This window comes from Typha latifolia, chromosome 5 (genome assembly GCF_019914945.1).
Source record: "Typha latifolia isolate L0001 chromosome 5, TyphaL0001v2, whole genome shotgun sequence".
NCBI classification, from domain to species: Eukaryota; Viridiplantae; Streptophyta; class Magnoliopsida; order Poales; family Typhaceae; genus Typha; species Typha latifolia.
In genome coordinates this window covers 10,634,723-10,660,129 of record NC_133090.1, presented here as the reverse complement: position 1 = coordinate 10,660,129, position 25,407 = coordinate 10,634,723, and the positions used below count along the sequence as shown (strand labels likewise).

Below are 25,407 nucleotides of genomic sequence, written 5' to 3'. Positions count from 1 at the left end.
GCTAAATGATCTGTCTACAAACTCTCTCTCGCAAAAAAGAAAGAAAGAATAAAAACATATATTGATGCAACATCTTTATAAGCATCACACCGAACAGCCCCCCAGCTGGAACCTATTCTTCCAAAAAGAAAGTTTGCAAACTCAGTTACTCTTATCAGCTAAATAAAAAATTATTTAGTTTGCAAAAAATGCCCAAATGGTTTTGCAGCTGGATGCTGCACCAACGGGTTGTTGCAACTTTGACTAGAACCAGAGTCGGATCAAATCCACGAGGGAAATAGAACCGATCCAACCCATATAGTAACGGGTTGGATAAACGGGTCCAAGTTCATTGCTTTTAATTGCTTCCAAGATCCACTATCCACTGTCCACCGTGCGATGCAAGCAACGGGGTGGTGACTAGAGGCCGGGCGGGCAAAGGAGGACGCACTCCCCTCGCGGCCTCGCCTCGCCTCGTCGCGATTCCTTCTCTTCTCGCTCTCCTCCCTCCCAGCTATCGGATCGATCGAACAAGGGATGGTTGTCCAGCGATTACGTAGTTCTGGAAGCGCTTTGTTCCGCACTGCGAGCCCGAGTACTTGGACCGGCGAGAGCTTGGCGCTTCCCAATCTCAAGAGAAAAGCGTCGAACACCTGGTCGGCAGTCCAAGACACCTTCCTCTCAACCAAGGTTTGCTACCTACAAATTGGTTAGGAATTTTGGGTTGACGGTTCCTTTCCCTTTTCCCTTATATCTTGGAATTTGAGTTCCTGATTTGTTTATGTTAATTTTGGGTCGATTTTATAAGAGATCAGTGTTGTGGCCTTTGATCCTGCGTGTTGAATTGTGCAGGAGGTTTTTGAGAGCCACCGAGTTGTGTTTACTATTGGCACGTCTATAGCATCTATTCTGACTGCGTGGGCTGGTTAGTCTTACTCCCTCTTGTTCTTCTTTCTCTATAGCAAATCTTTGGACGTATTACCTGTTTGCTTCCAAAGGGATGACTTCAAGAAACCATTGTTTACTGGACTTTGTGATGGTTATAAAGTTGTCGCTTTTATACTACAATACGGTGATACAACTAAGTTGGGAATTTATTTTGTGTTGTGTCATGTGTTTGTAGGAATTTTATACTACGTATCTATGGTATACTAAGTTAAAAGATAAATTAATTGCTGGAGGTGATCACTAGGGAAAATTGCGGAACAGTGATACTTGCAAATATATAAGCTTTTAGAAAAAGAAAAGCCGATTTTAAGTGTGTACAGGGAGTAAAATTTAGACACAATTCAATCCAAACCAAGGTGGAAACTGGCTATTTTGCCTGTTTCATTCTTCAACAGTGAGCTTCAGCCTTGGTTTTAAAACCAATCTCAACCAAAACTAATCCCTTTTGGCCAAAACTTAAACCATGGATTCTTGATTTACATTATCAGAACCTTAGAGATTGTTCTACATTAATCATAATCTTAACTACCAGGAACTTTTATAGGTTTAATTCCTTTCCTCACTGCATGTGTTGTGTATTCTATCCATAAAAGGTTAAAAATCACAGATGATTTGAAAAGGTCTTATCTCATTAAGCTTGCTATGACTATATGTTACTGTTGGTTGACAGTCTGACATTCCTGAGTTTTTTGAGCGTATATATAATACAGGTTATTCTTTGCGTCAGCTTCATCAGTCAAAAGTTGAGAGAAGGCTAGAATCAATTGAACAATCTGTAAGTGTTGCTCTCTTTGTAGTCGCTTTACAAGTATCCATCACTTCAATTTTGATGGATGCACGAAATATTGGTTTTCAGATGTATTTTGATTTTAGACATTGAATCTGTTGGAAAGAGCTTATGGAATAGAGGAAATAAGACACTGCACTAACCATTTACTGATAATTATCTATAACTAATCAATTGTAATATGGGATATATTCGCCATACTAATCTGACTTGTTACATTTGTTTATATATGAAGGACGACAGTATTGAATTAGTACTTGAAAGAAAGAAAGAAAGAAGAAAAAAGAAGGGAAGAATAATTAGATTATTCAAGGATTGCTTTGACACTATATGATATATTCTGCAAGTGAGCATGTATGCCCAGAAATTGTGCACCTTCTCTTTTTTTACTGGACTTAGGGATTTGCCTCCATCAGAATCTGTGTTTGATGAAAAATTTGGTGTGCCCATGTCTGCTAGCAGTTGTGTCAGGATGACATGCTTTATGTGCCATATCAAATGCATTTATAGCATTGATATCGGATCGACCCAACTGTAAATGGGAATTTATTTTATCCCACAAAAATCATCAATCTACCACTTAGACCAAGTTTTCTTAACATGATAGGTAAATGGGAAGATTTTGGATATATATATATATAAAATAAAAACAGCAACAAAGCCCTTAGTATGAACTATTTAGGTTCGGCACGAAGTGAAATATATTCTTGACCACAGACTTGGTTATGATCCCTGATTAGGTAGTCCATATCTTTTGCAACATTCTGAAAATTTATTTGTGAAAAAAATTGTTAGAAAGATCTATCTGTAATATATTTATATGGTATTTCAAGTTTTCAACTCTATCATATAAATTTGGCTAGTTTCAGAAGTCTTTTTTTTTCTTTTTTATTCCATTCTAGTTGGTGAAAGTTTAACCAAGGATTTAAGTAGCAGATGACACATTCTGTGCTGCCCAAGAACTCTCCTGTAGACAGGAATTCAGCACAAGAAATAGGTTGTAATACATGAATGTATTGTATCAGTGTGCTGCTTGAAACATTAATTTTCAGGTCAGCACATGTTATTATCAGGAGGCGCGGACTGATGCTGCTCAAAAACCAGTGCAGAGTGGCCGAAAATGCCAGTTGGCACAAAGGTCGCACTGATTTCGCCGATACATAAATCCTTGGGTGAAACAGTTGTTAGCTGTTTGATTTTAGGTTAAGCTAATAGAGTATTGTTGTCAACTATTTTGGTTTTTATGCTCTCCACCTTCTCATACAGCAGTAAAAGATCTTGAATACCACAACTTATGATAAAAGAAACCATTTATCTCCTTGTCTTCTATGAAAATCGGGTCCATTATAGTCTTAGTCTCTTGGAGAATATACTTATTGTTAAGCAGTTTCCATTGCCTATAGATTTCTTAGTGGTTATCTAATATATTGTAATAAGAGTAGAAGCCCTAAAGCATTTTCTCATTAAGAATAAATGTCATATGTAGGGCAGGTTATCCCTCAGGTACAATATAAGAGTATATACATTAACACACTCTTTTAAACTCAAGGTGGATCAAACATAAGGACTTTGCCAATTAGATATTTAAAACGTGGAGTGGGATGCAACTTAGTAAAGAAATCAGTTATTGGTTCCGTAGATGATATATGAGGAAGACTGACGGTGCTAGTTAAAAGCTGATATCGAATAAAATGACATTCCACCTCAATGTGTTTTGTTCTATAATGTAATATAGGATTACTTGCAATCTATATAGCACTCGTGTTATCACAATAAAGAGTAGTGGGCAAATGAGTTGACATGCTAAAATCCCTTAATAGACAACGAGGATGATTAATCTCTGGAGAAGTAGTGGACAAGACTTTATACTCTGCTTCAATATTAGAGAGAGAGAGAGAGAGAGAGAGAGAGAGAGAGAGAGAGAGAGAGAGAGATAACATCTTATTTCTTGCTTCATCAAGATACAAAAAACTAAGAGAGGCCGAGGAGGAAAAAGGGACAAAGCTTCACCAGCTGCTTCTACTCTGGCTTCAGAACGGGTGTTTGCCTTGCCAAAGCTCAAGCTACTATGGTACAGTGTTGGCAACGAGGACGCCATCGACGATGAATGGCTCTGACACCATGAAACAAGATAAAAGCCCTAAATCATTTTCTCATTAAGAATAAATGTATATATATAAGAATATACATTAACATATGTATCCCAAGCAATTGTTGTGCCTGCATATTAACACCCTATTAAATAATGCCAACCATTTTGCTGTCATTGGGATGTCAGTCGATTCAGTTGTTTCCTATTTATTCTTTCTCAATAAAGTCATTCTTTGATCTTCTGTAGTTGAATATAGATTGTGGATATAGGTAACTCTATCACCTTTCTCTTTGACCTTGCCTATCTTTTTTTGTCCATTTTAACTTTAAGTCTCTTATGGCTCTCCATATGGCCCAATGTTTTCCACCTCATTATCATTTCAACAAGTGATTTCTCTTACATTTGATGTGAAGACTTTGTTTCTCTAGTTTTGCACTTAACGGAAGGCTCCTGTTATTGGATTTTTTTAATATTTTAATATCCTCATTCCAGCTAACCTTTTTAATCTTATTTTGCAATCTTCTCAAACTGACAGCCTTAAAATTCTTGTTATGGAAAAGGTACTATTCATAGCCAACTACTAGAATAAGAAACTGTGGCATATGTTAATCTTTTCACTATGAATAATGTGGGACAGATCTTCATATACTTGACATGCATGTGCAGTGAATCAGAAACCTATCATCATTTCTGTCCTGCAGTATCTTACGCAAACCATGCATGAACTAGAGAATGTAATGTCACAGGTGATGTGAATGTGGGTTTTTAAAGCTGCCATTGATATTTATTGAATCCCGCCTTTAAGTCCTTTGTGGTGAATATCTAGACGATATTATTTTGACTCCTGATTTAATTTTATTAATGCATACACTTTGAAATTTGTTTTGTTGTTCTAAAATCTGTTACTTTATTCTTAATCTTTGAGATTCCGAATAAGTTCTGACTATTTTTTGTGTGAGATAAATATCAGTTGTTAGTTGTTACTACATTTAAGTTTTTGGTTCTAACTTAGCATCTGACATCTAAAGGTATAATATACCTAAGATCCAGGAGGATACTATAGATAGTCAATATTTTGAGACAATTGAGGTAGTACTAAGACTAAATGGCATGCATTAGCTTGACGAGATTGGAGGACTTCTTCAATAGTGCTACTTAATATGTATAGTTGCTAGAATCAAGATTATACATCAATTCTTGGGTGCACGATGATCGATTGACATGGGAACAGGTAAACAACATTGTCAGGTTATAAGTTGGTTCTCATCAGTCAGGTTATAATTAATTGCAGCATTCTTTAGTAATAGACTCGGTATTTGTGTTATTGTTGTCTATTTTGCTCCTGAAGAATATGTGCAATTTTTTTCTCTTTACCTGTCTTTATATTTAATGCATAGCAGGCTTTAACTTTGTGAAGTTAATGTGACTTGATTTTGTTTTATGTGCAGTTGAAAAACAGTTATAATGTTGAGCATGAAGAGATTAAAAAAATTGTGAGCTCTGGAAATGTTAGCACAACAGCCTGCATTGCCACTGCTTGTACATCCTTGGTTCTTGGGTAAATAATAGTTGTATCACTTCTTTGCTTTCTATTTGGACATTTAGATTGATGTTGTGTATTTACAGTTAGGCCATTGTCAATAAATGCATTATGGACTGACTAAGTTCTTGTGAATCAGTTTAATCATCTATGCTGTAATGTTATCGGATGAGAATAATTATTAAGCAAACTTAATTAATTTCTTCTTTAGGGAATAAAGTTTCCTTTACACTTGACTTCTTGATATGCTGACCTTTACATTTGACTTCTCAATATTCTGACCTTTACATTTGACTTCTTGATATGCTGGCATTTACATTTGACTTTTTGATATGCTGTTATGGTTTGAAGTTTTCCACCAGATGGAACAACACAAGCTAAACTTATTGAAAACCAAGTCTGAAACTGATTGTGTTTAAGAACGGGACCAGTGAGACTGTTGGTTCTCACCTTGGTTTTAGTCTGTTACGGCCCTAATTGTTCATATTTTGTGTGGGTCCAAACCAAAACCGAAACTGAAATTTCAAAGCATGGCACAGATTACAGGTCTTCATCTGAAGTTCTGAACATCCTTGGAATTGTAGTCAATATTATGGTTAATGGTACATTTATCACGAACTTGTATTCAAGTATCTGAATATTGGACGTAACAGGTGAATAGCAAGTGCCCTAGTTGATCTTATGGTTGGAACCTAGGAACTTAATGCTGATTCTGGCATACGCCATGGTTGCTTAACTATTTATTTCCTTCATAGTTATTAGTTATTGAACTTTGCTGATAGATGTAAATGGTGGGACATGTACTTGCCTACACCCAAAAGGCTCTATCGAGATTGATAGTCTGCATATCAATTGACATTACACCAATGGCTAACCGGCATGCCACATGCCACTGGTACCACAGTGATTTGGTCTAGCCCTTTATTGTTTCTTGTTGCACAGTTGTGAGGATACTGGAAGACACTAAAGCTGTTATAAAGGTGCAAAGTGTAAACCCCCTTTTTCCTTGTCTTGCAGGGACTACCCTTGTGTAATAAGTTAGCTATATTCAAGGAGCATGACTTTCCTCTCATACTTGAGTTTTTTTAGTAATCAAGCCATTGCTTGATGTAAAAAGTTTTGAGAATTGGTAAAACTGTGTAGGGTAGAGATATAATTCAAGCTGAAGTTGCTGGATTGTATTCCTGTGATATCTCTTGGTGCTTACAATGCAGTGCATATATCTGGAGAATATTGTTTTACTTGATCTCTATGCAACATTTAATGCCTCCCATCCAACTCCGCTATCTCTTACTACACATAGAGGTAGCTAAATGATTGGTGAAATGTGACATTGATCCGTACAATGTGATGTGAACAGCCATATGCATCTGAATGATATTCACCTATATTATAGAACATTTTTACTGTAACTGGCAAGTTCTTTCCCTCTAGCATTATGATGGATTGCAAATAGCGTTTATGCATATGCTTTCTGTTACTGATGTATAGATGTTATTGCCATGAAAATTTTCGTGCATAGACTGAATATTTCTTTTTCTTTTCTTACCATGCAAATGCAGGTATGGTCTAGGTTGGCGAGGTGGAGCTTGGTATACTAATAGGAAATTCCGAAAAGAGCAACTCAAACTTATGGGTCAGATGAAACCACATAGATGGCAATTTCTGGGAAGACATCTTGTAAGATTCAGAAGTGCTCGTCCTGTCCTTAAAACTACTGGGACCCTTCCCAAGGCTAATGCTGAATCACTTACAACACAGCATGTACAGAAATCTTGTTAGTCCATAACATTGTCAATTTTGGTTTACCTAGGTAAGTTCCAAAGAAGCAGCCTGTGAGTATGTATGACTGTTGTTGATAGTCATAATTTGGACATAACAAAAGGAAGTTGAAGTTTGGATCAAGTTATTTATTGGTGGTTGGAACTAATGTGGAACTATGATTGATGGTTTGGTTGCTGGCATTGAAAGGTTTTATACCGCTGATAATTTTCGCTTCAAACTCTGGCGTCTTTGCCTTGTGCATCCTCATCAAGGGTTTCTCTGGCCAAGAAGGTTATTTATGTATTTTATTTTATTTTATTTCATTTGAATAGACCGTGATAATTAGGAGGGGAGCTGGAATAGTTTCATTCTGAAGAAACTAAGTTGACTTGAATTATCTGTTCCTCTGGATGATCTGATTCAGTTATTGAACTTTATATTTTGAATCAGGTTGACTTTGCATGAGTTAGATATCAAGTTTCAGCATTAGCTCAGGTATTATCGAATATTTTGCAGCCGATGTAATCTAACTTTTATACCACCTTCTAGTTTACCAGTTTATGATCATGAGGCATGTGATTTGATCCTCTTGTATTATTGATACACAATTTGTGCTAATTGGAATAGTTTCTTGAGAGTTCACCAAATCCGTGCACAACCCCTAGATTTGACCTCAGAATAAGAAGTTATAAAATATAGTGAAAATTTCAAATAACGCCCTCCATTTTTATCATTTTTTTCACTTAACACTTTCTCTTAGCATTTTATAATCCAACCCCTTACCTATAATTTTATATAATACCTTGAGTTAACTTAATCCAACTATTTTCAAATAGAAGGGTATCAACTAAACACTATTATGTTAAACTATTAAAGATAACTTTTTAAATTCCTAAATTACCCTTTGACAGGGTATGGTAGGTTGATTAAAGATTGAAAGAGATTTTTGATTTGTTAGGGAGAAATAAGATGAGATATATTTTAAAAAAGGTTTAGTTAGCACGAGTCAAAGTTAGAATTTTTACAACAAGGATATTTTAGTAGTTTAATTACTAAAGTACTTACTATAAACACCATGGTGAATGATAATTAATTAAAGTAACAATAGGGCATTATATAAAAATATAAATACACATATTATATCCCCAGTATCAAAGTTCTCGACGAGTAGCCGAAATTTTCGGTGGTCGTGCGTGCAGGCGCAAGCGTTATGGCTTCAATATAATATAATATAATCTATAAAATAAAAGTTACCCTTTTTGACGCCCCCCATCCAAATCCGCTGCTCTCTCCTCCGCCTCTTGTATTTTCCCAACGTTTCAGCGGAGTCCATCAAATTCTCTCTTTTTTTTTTAATTAAAAAAAAATTCGCCCACCGGAAACCTAGAAACAATTGGTGGTCAAAAGAGTCGAAAGCTATTTCCTACTATGTATTACTTACGCCTCTATACTACCATTTCCTATTTCTGCTTCACTATCTTCCACGACAGTCGACAGCTTGTTTCAAATATAACCAACGAGATATTTTTAGGGTCCCTTGTAATTTTATTATTAGATAAATTTTTTAAATATTTAAAATAATATTTGTCATATTTTTATCCTCTGAAATTAAATTATTTATCTCTAATAAATATCTGGAGGGGTAAAGTGATATAAATAATAATATATGTAGTGAAGTGAATTTAGCCCGTAAAAATATAATTTTTCTTTATTTTATTTATGTGTATACCCTTGCTTGGAGGGTGCAAAGCTAGTATAAAGAAATGTAGAGGGCTATCATGAAAAAAAAAAAAGAAACTCTTTCATCTATGTAGCGGTAGTAGACACGGACAACAACCTATGCTCGCTTGGGCGGCGAGGAATATTATGCCTCGTTCGTCGTTCCCCCCGGCAAAATAGTCCTTCCAGATAGCAAACCAGCGAAAGAAAGAAGGAAAGAATTCGAAAGGTGGTGGAGAGAAGATGGCTGCGGCTTCGCTCTCCTATTTCTCCTTCTCCTCCTCTTCTTCTCCTGCTTCTTGTTCTTCCTTATCCAACCCCAAGCTAAGAAATGTCAAGCACACGCCGCTTTCTATCTCCACCTCCTTTCTCTATAATCCCCTCTCGCTTCACTCTTCTGCGTCGGTTCGGCCTTCTCGTGAGCTCATTTCGAGGTAAGTGTTTGAAATTTAAGGTCTCAATTGGTATCCCATCGATGGAATTCTGTTGCGGCTTCTCCAATCCTTCGGTCGATCTTTGTAGGAAGCCGTTTGTCGTGAGGGCGGCGACGTTGCAAGAGAAAGATGACAAGGTCGTTGTTGAAGAATCTCTTCGAGTAGAGGCATCTCCTGATGTTGGAGGAATGGTTGATGATGATGATCCGACCACTAGTCCTCCTGGATTGTTTGAAGGATGGGTTATAAGATTTGAGCAATCTATTAATGTTTTTCTCACGGTATTACGCATGATTACCCCAAAAATCATAAGTTTGTCATGAGCATCTATGAGGTTCTTAGCATGTGAAATCGTTATTACCGTGTGCTTGATGAATTGCCCCAATGAAACTTAAGCATGTGCGACTACTACTTATGAGATTGAATTAATTCATAAATTATTAGTGCGTTTTTATAGGTTTCTTTTTCAAGCTTGCTTATACATAGCTCCTTTTCAGTAATATAGAAAGTCCACCTAAATTCATAATTTGATCTCTAAGTTTGTGCGTAATTTAGAATTTTGTTCTCTTTTGTAGGACATCGTCATCAAGATACTTGATGCACTATATCACGATCGTCATTATGCCAGATTTTTTGTGTTGGAAACGATTGCTCGGGTCCCATACTTCTGTGAGCATTTACAATTCACTTCATGAATCTCTGTAGTGTCCCAAAATAGAGTTTTACTAGAATTCTTTTTACCATAGTGAAGATTTCAGCATCTATTAGCAATTTATACGGCATAGTTTTTCTAATACATTCTGAAAAAACTAATGCTGAGAATAACTTGACTCATTCTGGAGCAGCTTTTATATCTGTTCTTCACATGTACGAGAGCTTTGGCTGGTGGAGAAGAGCTGATTATTTGAAAGTGCACTTCGCTGAAAGCTGGAATGAGTTGCACCATCTACTAATCATGGAGGTACTGCTCTCTCATGCGCCTCTATACAAAGTTCTGGATTCTTATTCCTATATGTATTAACTGCATTCTTCTCCTTCAATGAAGGCTTGTTTACATGAATTACTAGTCGTGTATCATCTATTTCATGATATCCATTGCTAATGCTCCACTGCAGTTTTTATCCAATGTCAAGTTTCTTTAAAAATAAAAGGCATATTAAAATTACTTATAACTGATGATCCCCACTAACAAGTACTACTTGTACATATTCCTTGAGACAAAGAAGACAGAAGATGCTTGTCTCAACCATCAAAATCTATTGGATATCTTCTACTAGCACATAAAGTGACAAAAATTCAACATCAATAAAAGAAGAATTTGTTTATTTATATATCTGTTTTAAAAGTTTTATCTCTTGGTTATCTAACATATTATACTGTCATGCATGCTTATATAGTAGGCCAATGTTGGAACATTGCTAGTTAGATGCATTCTTTTTTTTATGAGTCATAATCTTATTTACGTCTCACTTCACATGATGAATCTTACATCCCTTAATTGTATCCTGGCTTTCTTCTTTTTGTCATCTTACAGGAACTAGGGGGCAATTCTTACTGGTTTGATCGTTTCCTTGCTCAGCACATAGCAATATTTTACTACTTCATGACGGTTGTTATGTATGCACTGAGCCCAAGAATGGCATGTAAGTGAACTGTTTTGTTCAGCAGACTAAAAATCTATCACTCGTCGATATCAACTTGTAATCTAGATATAGTTCTTTATTAGTTTTGAACTAAGTTGTCTAACTAATGATGTTGCTTGATGGTAAAGAGACTCTTATGTGATGATCTACTAAAGTATCAGTGCATCTACTAAGGTAGCAATGCAACTGAAATGGATATTGAGCCTTGCAATGGAAACATATGATGAAAAATTAGGATTCAAATTCAAAGTTCATATATTTTACTTTGAATTGGTTCAACTGGGAGACCAGTGCTTTGACCCTCATATTAGGAAAGCCACAATATTACCATCCTAGGAACACTTTGATAGGTTTTTGGAGAGTTGAGGGTTTTGTTTGCTTAAAACTATCATCTCCTCTGACCTACAGGTGTATCCTCTAACCCTGGGATATCAATAGCTCGTCCAAAATTGGATATGTACATGTAAGCACAGCTGTTGAATACAGCTCGGTATTGTTATGACTGTTGTCATTGTTAGGGAAATTGTTCATAGCCATATACAGCTAGTAGGGTTTATGGTGCTCAGTAGATGATAGGCGCTATGAACAATTTCCCTAACAATGACAACAGTCATAACAATACCGAGCTGTATGATAGAGGCAAAAGTGAACTTTTTAAACACATGCAAACATAGTTAAGCATTACTTTAATGGAAGAATAATCAGTAACGCCCCAATAAGCATCATATGATCTTTGAGCTTATGACTAAATGATGAGGAAGATAGCTTGAAACCATAAATGTTTCAAATGAATATATAATAATATAAAAGATGCTAATAGTTTGGAAAAGAACATCATGAATAAAAAGTAGCATCATCCACATTACACAAGGTAAGTAACTGACTTACAAAAGAAGCCTTTCCAGCTCACAGAGATTAGTATTGATTGCAGTTTGCCATAGACTGAGACACTAGAATAACAGTTGATTTTGGCTCAAAATGGTTGGTGTACGTCAATGTTTCACTGTGTTTTTAAGGACATGAAATGAAAATAATTTTAGCTTGTTAGAAATAAGATAGCAAAGGGACTGATAGTCACACGGATGGCATTCTATTCCCCTGTAGGACCTATCAATTTTTTTAGTGAGTTCATCATTTCTTTTGTTGCGCTGTAATTGCTTTCAAGTGTCCATAAATTTAATGCCTTCTTATTATTGCTTCCACATTTTCCAAAATCACAATTATAACTGTTATCAAGTGGTAATTCAGTGGTAAGTTAATGCAAGCATCCTTGAAAGAACCTTTGTAAATTTAATAGTTGGTATGAATCATTTTTCCTCTGAGTTATTCAAGAAAAAGATTAAGCTGTTCATTTCCAGTTCTAAGAGTAATTGCATTAAATCTTGTAAAGAGCAATCTTTGAACATCCCACTGGAATTGGCATATAAAATAATCTCAATCTTGTCACTGAGGTGTAGAAAGATATGATGCACTTATATATGCTCCGTCCATGCTTCTCCACAGATCATTTTTCTGAATGTGTTGAGAGGCATGCGTATTCGACTTATGACAAGTTCCTAAAGCTTCAGGGAGGTAATGATACATTGATACTTTTCATGATCTTACTTTTCTTTCAAGTATAGATTTAAAATTTACTGTGATTACCAACACCAAGAGCTCTATGCTTTATTATGTTTAATATTTACAATTGTAAATAAAGAAATAACTGAAATTATAACATTTATGTCAATTTGGTAAAACTGGTTCTCTTTATTTTCCCTCTCAGAGCTCTCTTTTCTATCTTTTTATTGTACTGGAATTAGGATTAGCTATTTAAAAGCGTCACAGCATCCAAAGTTGATTGCTAGCATGGTTGATTATTATTTATATCAGAAAATAATATATATTAAAAAGGAAGCATATGTAGCTCCCCAGTGAATGCAACAAATTGCTCCAATAAAAAGCAATACACAGGGGCTAGTGCTTGGAAACATGACATGGATGAGCAAGGGAATTGACTCCCTAATGAAGCATTGATGTTTATTATCTTAACTAGAGAGACAGTTTGGATGGAATCATTTCATTAATTAGCTGTGCACCATTTGTGGACATGTTTGTGTTGACATTATCCATTAGAAAATACCTCTTGGTTCTCATGTCAAGAACTGCAAGACGTTGAAGGTCAGCAAAAGATTCAATAGTTCTGTCCTTGCATATCTATCACGTGTATTATTTAGGGTATGTGCCATTAAAAAGGGCACATTATCTGAAAAAGATGTACCATAATTGCATGGTACCGTATCTGCAGTAAGTAATTTAAATACTTAACTGGCTCCCTGCTCTCTCATATAGTCAGATTCGTGAAACCTTTTAACTTTTCTAAGTAGAGCAAATAGTGTTCATTTTATTTCTCTAATGTTATTTAATGCATAATGTGCCTCATTTGGTGGTGCAGAAGAGCTGAAGAAGTTACCTGCTCCAGAGGTAGCAATAAAGTACTATATGAATGAAGATCTCTATTTGTTTGGTAAGTTTCATATATTTTTGGGCCTTCCTCTAGCTATTTGCTATTCTTTTAAGTATTTCTCATTTGTCTTGTCTGCATCTTTCCAGATGAATTCCAAACAGCAAGAACTCCTTGCTCTAGGAGGCCAAAAATAGGTAAGGTTTCTGTCGTCACCTTTATATTTCTATTCTTGATAGTTTACTTTTGTTCCATAACCTTCTTAGAGAGCTTGAGGTTTTTTCAAAATCTTTTATATCACTTTACCTGTTAGTTCGATAGACTGAGAAATCATTACTTCTAAGTCACGAAGTTCTTACTATAATTTTTAATGTGTCGTTTATTTTAGACTATCATTTTCCCAAGGATTGGCTAGTGAAAGTATAATTATAACCCTATAACCCCTATTTCCTTTTATTAGTACTTTTATGATGCTAGCTCTCTTTTTCTCCTTTCATGGGGCTATCATGTCAATCGTCATGGCAATCTTAGATTCCTCATTGTGTCATGTGCTTTTGTCCCCTTGAATGACGGTCAAATTCATGACAGTAGCTACACTACTATGTAAGAAGCCAAAATCTGCTACTATAGCTTTTTCTTTAGGTTAGTTATCAGACTTGGCAACTAGTAGGATAGGTGTCCCCTTTAAAGCTACTACTACTCAATCTTTAGAAGCTTATATTGCTTCATCTTACTATTGTGTCATCGTTTTATTCATTCTTCTTTCCTAAGGATAATGCACAAGTAGAGACGAGTTTGTACGAAGTTTAGGATTCATCAGTGGAAATGCTAAATTTTTCAAAAAAATTGTTCAGAAAACTTGTACGACGTGTTTGTGAACATCCGGGATGATGAGGCTGAACACTGTAAAACAATGAAGGCCTGTCAAACCCATGGAAGTCTCCGCTCACCTCACTCAAATCAGAATTCTGAAGATGATTCAGGGTGTGTATTGCCTGGAGCTGATTGCGAAGGCATTGTGGATTGTGTTAAGAAGTCTATAACTTCTCGGTAGTGAAGATGATGTAATTAATTCAAGCATATCGATGTGTTACATGGCAAATATAGTGCATCATAGATTTTTCGTCCACCAAAAATCTCATTTTGATGTCCCAATAAACGTGAGTTAGTATCAATTGCAGAGCATAGCTGCAGATATTGGAAAACAATTCGTACTATCGCAATTTCTAGTGTTGCTCAAGCGTTGCGACAAGTCCACGCATGTTAACTACGTGATCATCTTGGACAAAATTTATTGTGCATCAGTATAAAGCAGTCATGCTTCCCTTGTCAAATTAAGGGAAAATTCTTTTGTAGATCCCAAGAATGTAGTTGTCTTTTAACTGAATAATTTATAGTTGCTGTCTTTCTTCGTTGAAACTTACATTTGCGTTGTCAGTAATATTAAATTCTCATAGCTTCCAAGAGCCTGCAAGCCAAAGACCACCACTTCTGTTTCCTCTTAGGGTGTAAATGAGCCGAGCATGATCCGCCTCGAAATTACTTTCGACCCTAAATTTGTTGTTTTAGGTCGTCAGTAAACTCTTAAGCCGATTCAAACTCAGAGCCTTAAAGCGAATCGATCGATGTAAAGTTCAATTCAAGCCGTAGTCAATCTAGCCAGGTTTTGAATAAGGTTTGATCAAAAGATTATTCAATACATTATCTTGTCATGGTTCATGATTATTCAAAAGATAGGGCTGCCGATCGGGCAATAATTTAGATAAAAAAAAAATTGAGGGTTCTTGTCATGGCTCATGATTTTTGGACAACTATGCTTTTGATGTTTCGGATGCTTTGTACTTAAGCTAACTTCCTCACTCTCTTAATTAATCAAAAATAAATAAGTAATGATGGTATACTTATGGATTTTTTTTTTAAAAAAAAGATGAGAATGAATCATCTTTAGTTCCCCAAACTTAATTTGGGCCAGTGTTTATCCCAGCCTTGAGCCTTGAGCCTTGAGAAGAAAAGGCTTATCCAGCAGCCTGCCCAGAGAGATTTCTGATGGGTACTATTATATGAGCTTGTCTTTACACAAACTGCTCCATTTCAATTCACTTGCACTGTAACATGAGCTAGTCTCATACAGTATATGCTGCACAAGAGAAGACTTCCAAAAAACTCTTGTTTACAAAATTGCCCACTGAAGCAAGTTTTGCCACCAGAAGGCAAGTTGTCAAAAATCATATTACCTGCAGATCCAAAGCTTCAGATACAATTACTAAGCCTCAGTACATGGCCTTCATATATTGTTCGTATAACTAGTAAAGCTCATCGGCACATAAAGTTAAATGTGTGGTTCCTGAGAGCATTTTATTAGTGTAGCATAGATCCTTATTTTGATATATGCTCTATATATATATATATGATAGAAACAAAAAGTGTACTCGTGACTTGACGTTGACGGAGTTGTTGACGTAAATCAGTTCAACAAAGTAAATTTAACTTAACTCCAACCTGCAATTTATTCACCACAAACATCTTCAAGCCTCCAAACATCACCCACCATATAGACCTTCTTCAGAAAGTAATTCTTGAAGCAAGCATGTGGCAATGGTGCGGAAAGAGGAAGCCAGAGCCAAAATTTTCCATTCTGATACCTTGGAAAAATGATATAATTTAATGTCAATCAGTGTGATTTTTTGGAGATTGTGAGAGCTGAGATGTATGTGATGAAGGAGTTGTTGGAGAAGGATCGACATGCTCGTTGTCTTGCACATCATCATCGCTAGTTTCAGGTTTTACGTACTGGTCAGGTGACCTTGATGTCTTGGCCTGCAAACGTTCCGGTGATGCCAATACAACGTGCGAACTCCTTTGATCAGGGACGAAGAGAGATGGATCGGTAATAGAGTATGCAGGCAGGGCATAATTGTAATATCCAACCAGAGGATGATCAAACTTGCAAGCAGGACCATACTTGCAACTCCCGTACAGACTGTAGAAGTTGCAAACAGGCTGACCCTTCATTATCAAGCCACAATCACATGAGTCAAGAGAAGGAAAGTGTTAGCAACTAGGGACTACAAAAGTGCTAATTTTTGACAAAAGAACATGGATGAGTATCATATTTACTGGTCTTAGAGGAAGCCCATAAGGTCCAATGGTACTCGCAGCGACTTGATTCCTCTCTTTTGGATGATGGTACTTGCAGGAACTTCCGTATTTGCATCTTCCCAATCTCATATAATATTGGCATTCTGGCTGATCAGGTCTTTCTGGAAGATTTGATGAGGTGCTAAAACTTGATTGAGAATGATTCTTGGTACTGGACATCTGATTAGGCCCGAGCACGTCAGTATTGGAAATATGGCTCACACTGCCCTGCTATATGTGAAAAGCATGCTTAGGAAATAATTTAATTAAACAGATAACGAAGTATATGAAAAAGGCATTGCAGATGATGTGCTTTGGACCAACTCTGCCATCTCTGCTATATAATGAAGTTAGTTCAATTCTTCCAGAAATAATAGCCCCTGGAGGGGCATAATAAATTTAAATATTTAATAAAAGACTCGGAAGTCTCAATCCATGTAGAAATTTAGGAACATCTAATAAATATGTTCTTTAGCCAAGTCGAAATGAATCTTAATCTTAAGATTAAATGATCAAAACCATAGGATTGCTTCTGGTGCTGATAATAAAAGAAGAGACAGTGATGTAGGTCATCAAACTAAGGCCGGGTGGATGACCTTTCATCATCTTGCCCAGATGCAAAAAGGGGGAATGATATTCCAATCAACTGTACAATTTTATGCTCAAAATCACAAAACAAGCAGTAGTATGATACATGACACAAGCCATGAATGATAACTATACAACAATGTGGTCAAATCTCAATTTTCCATAGCAGAAAATCCATGTTTGGTATGTTTAAGTTATAAACAATAAAATCATTAACAAAGTGTAGGAATCCACAAAGTAAGACACTGGTCATCATTTCTCAGGGATTCTCTGACAAGGATTTCCATACACCAAATTTGTTCCTAAGAGATAATAAATGACAACTTGGCAGATAAAACGAGCTAAAAGAAACTGTGCTACTAGCTAATTATAAGTCAGCCTTACATGGTTTTATTCAGTTTGTTCCCAAACGAGCTAAAAGAAATTGTGCTACTATCTTAATTCAGTTTGTTCTCAAACTAAGTTAAGGTACACTATGAAGCAAAAGTAGAATTTGATATTCCATCCACCAGTAATAACTAATAAGTGCCAAAATCTACACTATCTTTCAGAGGACTTCTTTTGACTTGTAATAATCCTGTTCAAGTAACACATGATCTTATTATGAACAATTGATCTGCAAGAGACTTTCTATTATACATTTATTCTAGGACTAATAAACATAAACAACAAGAAAAAAAAAATCAAAGAGTTATCTGATATTGGCTGTTTTCACATTAACACTCAACAACTGCTGATCACAAACGAACCCACAAATGTTATCCTCTGCAATCTATAGTTCCAAGAATGCAATATCTGGGAGAAGTTCCCAGATTATCTAATGTCCATAAGAGTCCTTAATTTATTTCTTTTGAAATTAAACAATAGAGGCTAGTAAAACAAGAACTTTATTGACTTGCCATATTAATTAAGAAACCTAACGACATGCATTACCATGGATGCACGAATAATCAAATACTATCAAATTCAATTTGTATCTCAACTTTGTGTAGCTCTGTAAATCATTTTCATGAGCTATTCCTGTTAAGCAACTACATAGAACTGCGTGTTACGAGGGAATAAGCTCTATTTCATGAACAAGGATCTCGCCACACCTTTTTATTAAATATTTGACACCCTTTTCTGGAACTTTCAAGAGAGATAAGAAGATTACCTTAAACAAATGCCTACAATCATATGTAAGATGGGTGGTAGTCATAAGATATGTCCTGTTTTAGATTAGTAAAGGTTGTCTGAAAGCTAACATTCAAGAAACAATATACTTGATGAACAAAGAGCTTTATAAGTGGTTAAATAAACAAACTAGCATATTTTAATTCAATACCACACATTCTTCCTGAACAAAATTGGTTCTTATGTTTTACCACTTTTCCAGACTACTAGCATTATGTTTACAAGTCCATGCATATGTTTAATCATTAGTTGGTTTGTTTCCCCAAGTGAGTCACTAAATGATAGCTTGATTTTTCTTCTCAATAAATGATATGAAAATAGTCCGTTGTTCATCTTCTAGGAGTCATTTAATAAAGCCAGGTACCCAGTACAATGATTATCCTTTCATAGTAAGTAGAAGAAGTATAACATGAGGATGTACCTTCCCAAATAACTGATATACTTCTTGGGTCTTCTGTATGTTATCATATTGAACATCAACAGATCCTCTCTAAATTGTAAATTTGCAGATCCATGTAACTGCATAGTATCTGTTGGCTATATTGCACAAACCTCCCAAACTAATATCATCTAGTCACCACTTGTGAGATGATCTCAGGTAAAGTATTGAATGACTACTCTTTTCTAGATTACATCCAGGAGAACGGTTTTCACAAGCTGCCCAATAATATGAAGCAAGGGTTTGGCCAATAGATGGTGGTCAACATGAATTTCAGAAGGAAAAAAGCAATAGATATAACTTTATATCATAAAAAAGAAAATTGTCGTGAAGATTTTGGAATGTAGTTATGATCGAGGAACAAGCATGAACAGGGTTAAGGTACACAATGAAGTAACTTGCGTGAAATGATTTGAAGTGCAGCTCATAGGTTAATTGAGGCTTACCTGTAAGCTACTTTATTATGCCACGTCTATGTCAGGCTTAGTAAGTTAGTATTGAGGAGTTCTCATGTGTTAGATTACAATTGTATAGGGAATTGTATGAAGCATGATCATTGCACAAAATTTGCATTATAATAGATATACAAGGTTACAGAAAAATGTCTGTTATTTTCTCCTTTTTTGTACTCAAGTGACATTCTTGGCATCATCTTTGACGTAGAAAAGATATTCAAATCTAAATGTACATCTTTGCGCACTTCGATGTACCATAAAGAAACATAAAAAACTAAACAAATAAATTTTAAAGTTATAAAATTTTATCAATCACTAAAGAAAAAACTAAACTAGTCAAAGAATAAAACTTCATGATTTCAATATATTTTCAACAAACCCTTTTGCAAGTCAGCAATATATGTCATTACTGATATGAGTGCCCAAAAATACTGTTCAAAGTTTCATCTGATAAGAGAAAATCTATATAATAACCAAGGATATTATAGAAAAGTTTCATGTAAACTAACTACGAACATCTTTTGGTTTAAATTAATATTAATATTGTAATAAATTACTGTCACGAGAAGGTGTGCGATCAGCGATCCAACAAATAATGTTGACAAAATGAAATAAGAACAAATGATAAATTGATAGTATAGAAAATGCTAGATTAACAAACTACTCGTAGGCAAGGATTCATGTGCCAACAGACACTACAATGCATATTATCAAATTTTTTTTATCATACCACTGTTTCAAGCTATAAGCTATAAAGAAACCAATTCATGATGACAAGCTACAAAAACGAGAAAGCACTTCATGCCATGCTAACAAGAAGTATACACACAGACACATATATATATATTTATACATGTGTGTGTGTTTTCTTTGTGTTTCAACACTTTCCTAGCCATGTTGTACACCTCATGATTCCCACAATGTCCCAAGATAGAGATAGAAGCACTCTTACATTTTCTCATGCTGGGAATGGGTTTTTTGTTGATATCTAGGTGCACAACAACTACAAAAAATTTAATCCTTTTTTTCTAAGTTTAAACATGAAATTTGCAATCTAACTATCTATCTATCTATATATCTAGATATCTAGATATATAGATAGATAGATAGAGAGGTGGAGGGAGTGGAACAAGTCAAGTTAAAAGGTCTTGGTAAATATCATGTCTGCACCTATCCAACCCAATCACATCAGAAATAAATTAGCTCAAGTTAAATTAGTTTTCTTCCGACATATGTCAGCCACACCTAACTTCTTCCCACCTTCCTCTTTCTCCCCTATGATCTATATTTCAATCCAAGCAGCCATTACCATCTTCTCCTCCAATTACTTAGGTTCCTCTGCCTCTCCATGTCTCTATCATCTTTCCCTCATGATAAGCACAACAACTGTATTGTGCTAAGCAAAACTGTGTTAGGGGCTCATAAATCCTTTACTTATAGTTGTTAATACCTAACAACAATGCATATTATCAATTTTTTTTTATCATACCACTGTTTCAAGAAGGACTTTTATCATTAAGTTTATTTTGCCAAGATGGCCTTAGGGTATGGGATGTTGGCTAACTTACGTCAAAGCTAAAGTTTTCAACAATGTCACATGTATGAAAGGGCTCCTTGAAGGAAAAGGAAGCATCATTGCCTTTGCTACTTTTAATGCATGAAATGAGATATATGTTGTCAAGTAAATTCTAAAGTTGCCAAACATTTTTTCCTATCAGCATAAAATAATAGATAAAATGAATAAATGATGCATGCAAGATAAGAGAAAAGATTAACATTATAAGTAAAAGTGAATCAGCACCTATAAAATTATGAACTTCTAATATTCTCTTGCTCTCGAGCTTTAATTTCAAGTTTAAGGGTAGTAACTAACCATATACGTGCTCCAGCCTTGTTGCATGGGTATATTGCCTTGGGTTGGTGGAAGAACAAGAGGCATGTAAGCTGGCAGACCTTGCATTTGTCCACTGGACATGTAAGGACTTCTTGACGAAGGCCATGATGAAAGTCCACCAACCAAAGATAAACTAGATTGAGGCATTATTGACGAAGAGGTAGATCCATATGATGAAGGCCCCATTGCAGGAAACATATTTGCAGTAGTGGGCTGAGGGTGATTAAACTTGCAACCAACACCAAATTTACAGAGTCCTGTCCTCATGTAGTAGGGACATGATTTCTCATCCTACAATTGAAATTTTGACAATAAAAATTGAACATTCAAAATGTAATTTGTGATAGAATTTGATTGTAACTTCTCTTGTCTACAAAATAAAAACTCCAGGAAGTGGTAAAATAACATTTGAAGGTATAACTGGAAAAAGTATATACATGTGAGATACCTCTCGCATTGGCAGGCCCAAAATGTTCAGTGGGACAGATCGTGCATTGAACTTATCTCGTGGATGATGGTACTTACATGTTGCTCCAAATTTGCATGTTCCTGTCTTAAGGAAAAACTGCAATAACATAGCTTGTTACACTCTTTGTAAATTTAATAATCTATGCTTGGGACAAGTCAATTGTGCAAATAATCATGGGATAATCAAAATGAAAGGACACAAAAGTGAATAAAGAACTGATGGATGACTCTTTGGGTTAGGACAATAAACAGGGTAACAAGAACAAGATAAAAGAAATTTTAGCGTTATGTGAGTTCAAACTTCAAAGTCTAAGGTAGAGGAACAGAAAAGTAAAAGGGTTTGACAGAAATAAAGTATTGCTAGGAAAAAGGTAACAAAAAAATAAAAATAAAAACTACAAATCATGATGTGTATGTACAGAAAATAATTTATGCAATGAAAAGAAACAGCTAAGATTCAATCACAATGTTACCTGGATTAAGAAGGGAAAAAAGTTTGGAAAATCCAGAAGCCAAACCTCATCATCTGTACTGTTTTAACATTAACTTAGGTCTATCCAAAAGTATATTCGACTATACTTGTCTTCGATCCACAAGAGGTAAGACCCTCTTGTTAGACAGAAATGGATGAACAAAGGGAATTTATTTTCTTCCCTGCCTTATTTACCTTCTTGTCTTTCATGCTAGTAGCTTCATCATTTGCTGTCAAGTGAGTTGAGTCAGCTGGATATGAGCCTTGACAATCCTTGTTTCAAGTAAGATGGTGGCAAGTGGAAACATTACATGCTAACTTAGTTAGTGGAGCTGTCGAAGCGAGTCGAATGAGTATCCATATTGTGGAGAGCTGAAACCTACCAAAGGCCTTTAAGGAGAGAAAAGTGGTGGTCTTAACCTTGTCTAACATAAAACAGGAAAGCCTGCTTCTTCCAAATAAATAAAGATGTTTTTTTTATGAAATGAACTAGTTAAGTGCAGAAGCAGGCTCAGAAGTGATGTCTAGCTCAATTAAAGGAACTGGGGACAAAAGCAACAACAATTAAAGTGATAGGTCAAGTTGAAGTGATGTTTAGCTCAACCAAAAAAATACAAGGCATTGTAATTGGAGAACCAGCTCAACTAAAGGAAGTAAAGGCATTATAATTGCAGAACAAACTTAAATAAAGGAATAGAAGGCGTAATAATTGGAGAATGTTCAGATTTTCAAGAGCGCAAAACAATTCAGAATTGAGGAATACAAATTTTGTTTAACTGTAAATATGTGGTGCTGCATTTAGAAATAGGGAAAAGTTTGATATATTTCTCTCATTAACAAACTGAATAGTAGAAGCTGAAGGACAAACATGACTTCCTGACAAAATATCTTATCTGGCAAGGTTCTGAAAGAACCAATCTGTTACCACTTCTAACACAAGCAATTTTATGCTGAATTCTTATACTCTAAATTGTGTTCGACTGATAACAAGCTTATTTTGATTTTTCATTTTGCCTTAAATAATTTCATAAATGCTGCAGGTACTACCAATCTATAAAATGAATCCAAGAATCCTGTAAATGAACTCTATCAAAGACATGCGGGGATTAAACAACTGGTTCATAAAGATTGTTTACTATATGGAAAAGCTAGAAGTGCCATTGACAATCGACATTCTTTGATAACTAATGACATGAAAGCGATGAAACACGACAGAGCATTCTAGGGATGAGAGATCTTTACTACTTCCTGACACCCAAGTTGCAGTTTCATCTTTTTAAACCATGCATGGAAACTATATTAGTTCAGTTACTCTTTTCTTCTATTCCTCTAATCGGTCTGATCAATAGATGGCAAGGTTTCCTACTTTGAAAAAAAAAAGTACTTTCCCATGTAATAAGCACATATAAAATTAGCCACTATGCATCGAAAGCATCATCTTATTACCTGGCAATCAGGCTGACCTTCTCGCTGCGGAAGTTCACCCCTATACTGAGTTCCCTGAAGAAATCCAACAAATTAATAGCATGTCAAGCAAGTTGCATAAGACAACCAAATAATAACTGAATAACAGAAACAAACTGTACATTTATAGAGACTTAAATTCAACAAAGATCAACATAATTAGCTACTTTTACATCCTTTATTAACGGCAAAAATAAATTTTGTGCTCTCACCTCCCCTGTGAAAGTAGGATGATTGTACCGACAATTTGCTCCGTAACCGCACATGCCCGTCCTCAAGTAGAAAATGCAATCGGGCTCGCCAGGGCGATCGGGGTACTGATTCCCGCTGCCATCGCCGTTCTCCTGTCCATCATCCACCTCTAGCCGCCACATCACCTCTGCGAGAAAATTAGCAAAATAGGAAACACATTTCAGGAAATATGTTACGAAGTAACACGCACAGATCGATTTAGAAAGAAGCAACCAGACAAAAACAGAAACTACCTTCAAGGTTTTCCGGAGATGCATTGGTTGAATTCGACACTGCATTGTCCTGACCCTGCCCGGTGTCCGGCATCGATTAGGCGATCCGAAAACAAACCCTACAATTATCACCTACCACCTCCTCCGCGATCCGATCACAAAAATTAGCGATCTCAGATCAAAGAATTCTTCCTCGAATCTGCAACAACCGATCAGATTGTTGTAGGTTTCCACATTTGGAAACCAGGGGCTCTCAATTTGGTGGGATCAAAAGGGGGGAATTCGAGCGTTTCCCCCAAAAGTCGATCGAATTGGATCGGTGAAAAAGTCTCAGATCTTGGTAGATCGATGGGTCGATGGATCACTCTCTCGTTTCCTTCGGTTTTCTTTTTCTACCTCAAAATTGAATACGAGGTTATTTCTTCGTCTTTAATGTCCTGTTCTCTTGTTATTTATATATATGGCCCTCTTTTTCTCCGTAGAGGTGGGTGTAATTAACTGGTTTTTATTGCAGTTATTATTATTATAAAATTTAGGTGGAGTCTTATTTTAATTTAATTTTTTTTTTTTTTTTTTTTGAGTGAGAAAGTATAAAATAGGGAGGAGGAAGGTGTCGCCGTACTCCCGCGCGAACACTCGGGGATGGCGCGGTACTCGCGTCGGTCAGATCCGCTGTTTGGCGTCGCACAGCGAGCTAGGGAGTTAATCCTTACGTGGGAGAGAAAAAGTGTTTGCTGTTTGAGGGGATGCAGCTGAGGTCGACTAACTCACGCGGGACCCGCGGTCACCGTCCAACAGATTCGACTATTCCTTATCTTGCTCTGGGGCCCGCGCAGGCGACACCGGAATATTCTCACGGGACGCGAAACCTCACGACTTAGTTCACCAAGTTGCCGGCGTTTCGACACGTGTATGTGCAACAAATTCGTGTAACTTTGGTGGTGACGTCATCGCTACGCGTTTCTTGGCCATGTGCTCATGTAGCGATCGGGTTCCGTGAGCGCGACGGCTTACATGCGGTGGTCCACTTTATCTCGTCCGTCCAATAGATGGAACTGATGATCCAACGGATTATATTTAGTTAGAGTGGAGTAAAGCTGTGAGATAAGAAATCGTGATTAAAAATTAATTATATTTCATTTATCTACGTCTTTGTCCATCAAGGGTTAAAATCACCGTTCTCTTTATATCAAGGTTGATGTAAAAGTACTATTAAGAAAGAAAAAAAAAAGAATCGTCCATCTTTATCTACTTAAGCTTTCAAAGTAAAGTACCTCCCTATGCTGCCCTTCTCCAATTCCAGAAGAAATCGTCTTCTGCCCGAATCCTGTGGGTAAGATTTATAAAAAACTTATATTGCCCTCATGCAAAAAGTAAAAGTAAAATAAAATAAAATCTAATATAGCATGCGTCTCTCACGTCTACCATCTCTACTTGTGTAATATTATTTACCAGGTTTTGACTAAGATCATCATTGATAAGCTTAAACCTTTCCTTATTTAA

At 36.0% G+C, this 25,407-nt stretch overlaps 3 protein-coding genes across 4 annotated transcripts; 2 read left to right on the top strand and 1 right to left on the bottom strand.

Moving 5' to 3' along the window:
- Positions 1–330: 330 nt before the first annotated feature.
- On the top strand, positions 331–7,757 carry LOC140789428 (uncharacterized). Its single transcript, XM_073139130.1, has 6 exons — positions 331–669; positions 832–904; positions 1,638–1,702; positions 5,255–5,364; positions 6,909–7,401; positions 7,561–7,757. The coding sequence occupies exons 1-5, from the start codon at positions 517–519 to the stop codon at positions 7,126–7,128; spliced, it is 621 nt and encodes a 206-aa protein (XP_072995231.1). The 5' UTR covers positions 331–516; the 3' UTR covers positions 7,129–7,401; positions 7,561–7,757.
- A 1,146-nt stretch (positions 7,758–8,903) lies between these two features.
- Positions 8,904–14,557, top strand: LOC140788546 (ubiquinol oxidase 4, chloroplastic/chromoplastic). The gene is made up of 9 exons (XM_073137820.1): positions 8,904–9,263; positions 9,352–9,544; positions 9,839–9,932; positions 10,109–10,224; positions 10,798–10,906; positions 12,410–12,478; positions 13,341–13,412; positions 13,499–13,546; positions 14,204–14,557. The coding sequence occupies exons 1-9, from the start codon at positions 9,073–9,075 to the stop codon at positions 14,401–14,403; spliced, it is 1,092 nt and encodes a 363-aa protein (XP_072993921.1). The 5' UTR covers positions 8,904–9,072; the 3' UTR covers positions 14,404–14,557.
- A 945-nt stretch (positions 14,558–15,502) lies between these two features.
- On the bottom strand, positions 15,503–24,382 carry LOC140788545 (zinc finger CCCH domain-containing protein 3). 2 transcript variants are annotated; one of them, XM_073137818.1, is made up of 7 exons: positions 23,926–24,382; positions 23,653–23,819; positions 23,423–23,476; positions 21,485–21,601; positions 21,016–21,327; positions 16,467–16,718; positions 15,503–16,355 (listed from the first exon to the last, which is right to left on the bottom strand). In XM_073137818.1, the coding sequence occupies exons 1-7, from the start codon at positions 23,996–23,998 to the stop codon at positions 16,017–16,019; spliced, it is 1,314 nt and encodes a 437-aa protein (XP_072993919.1). In that variant the 5' UTR covers positions 23,999–24,382; the 3' UTR covers positions 15,503–16,016. The 2 variants fall into 2 exon arrangements, with proteins under 2 accessions (XP_072993919.1, XP_072993920.1); XM_073137819.1 differs by having other exon boundaries at positions 16,467–16,715.
- Between the last annotated feature and the right edge of the window lie 1,025 nt (positions 24,383–25,407).

Bases quoted from the DNA above. Each gene is read 5' to 3' on its own strand.
- LOC140788546 (XM_073137820.1), top strand. From the start codon at position 9,073: ATGGCTGCGGCTTCGCTCTCCTATTTCTCCTTCTCCTCCTCTTCTTCT. The intron at 10,907-12,409 runs GTAAGTGAACTG...GCTTCTCCACAG, and splicing joins ACTGAGCCCAAGAATGGCAT to ATCATTTTTCTGAATGTGTT. The intron at 13,413-13,498 runs GTAAGTTTCATA...GCATCTTTCCAG, and splicing joins TGAAGATCTCTATTTGTTTG to ATGAATTCCAAACAGCAAGA.
- LOC140788545 (XM_073137818.1), bottom strand. From the start codon at position 23,998: ATGCCGGACACCGGGCAGGGTCAGGACAATGCAGTGTCGAATTCAACC. The intron at 21,328-21,484 runs GTATCTCACATG...TTTCAATTGTAG, and splicing joins TGGGCCTGCCAATGCGAGAG to GATGAGAAATCATGTCCCTA. The intron at 16,719-21,015 runs GTTAGTTACTAC...TTTCACATATAG, and splicing joins AAGGCTGGAGCACGTATATG to CAGGGCAGTGTGAGCCATAT.
- LOC140789428 (XM_073139130.1), top strand. From the start codon at position 517: ATGGTTGTCCAGCGATTACGTAGTTCTGGAAGCGCTTTGTTCCGCACT. The intron at 905-1,637 runs GTTAGTCTTACT...TATATAATACAG, and splicing joins TATTCTGACTGCGTGGGCTG to GTTATTCTTTGCGTCAGCTT. The intron at 1,703-5,254 runs GTAAGTGTTGCT...TTTTATGTGCAG, and splicing joins TAGAATCAATTGAACAATCT to TTGAAAAACAGTTATAATGT.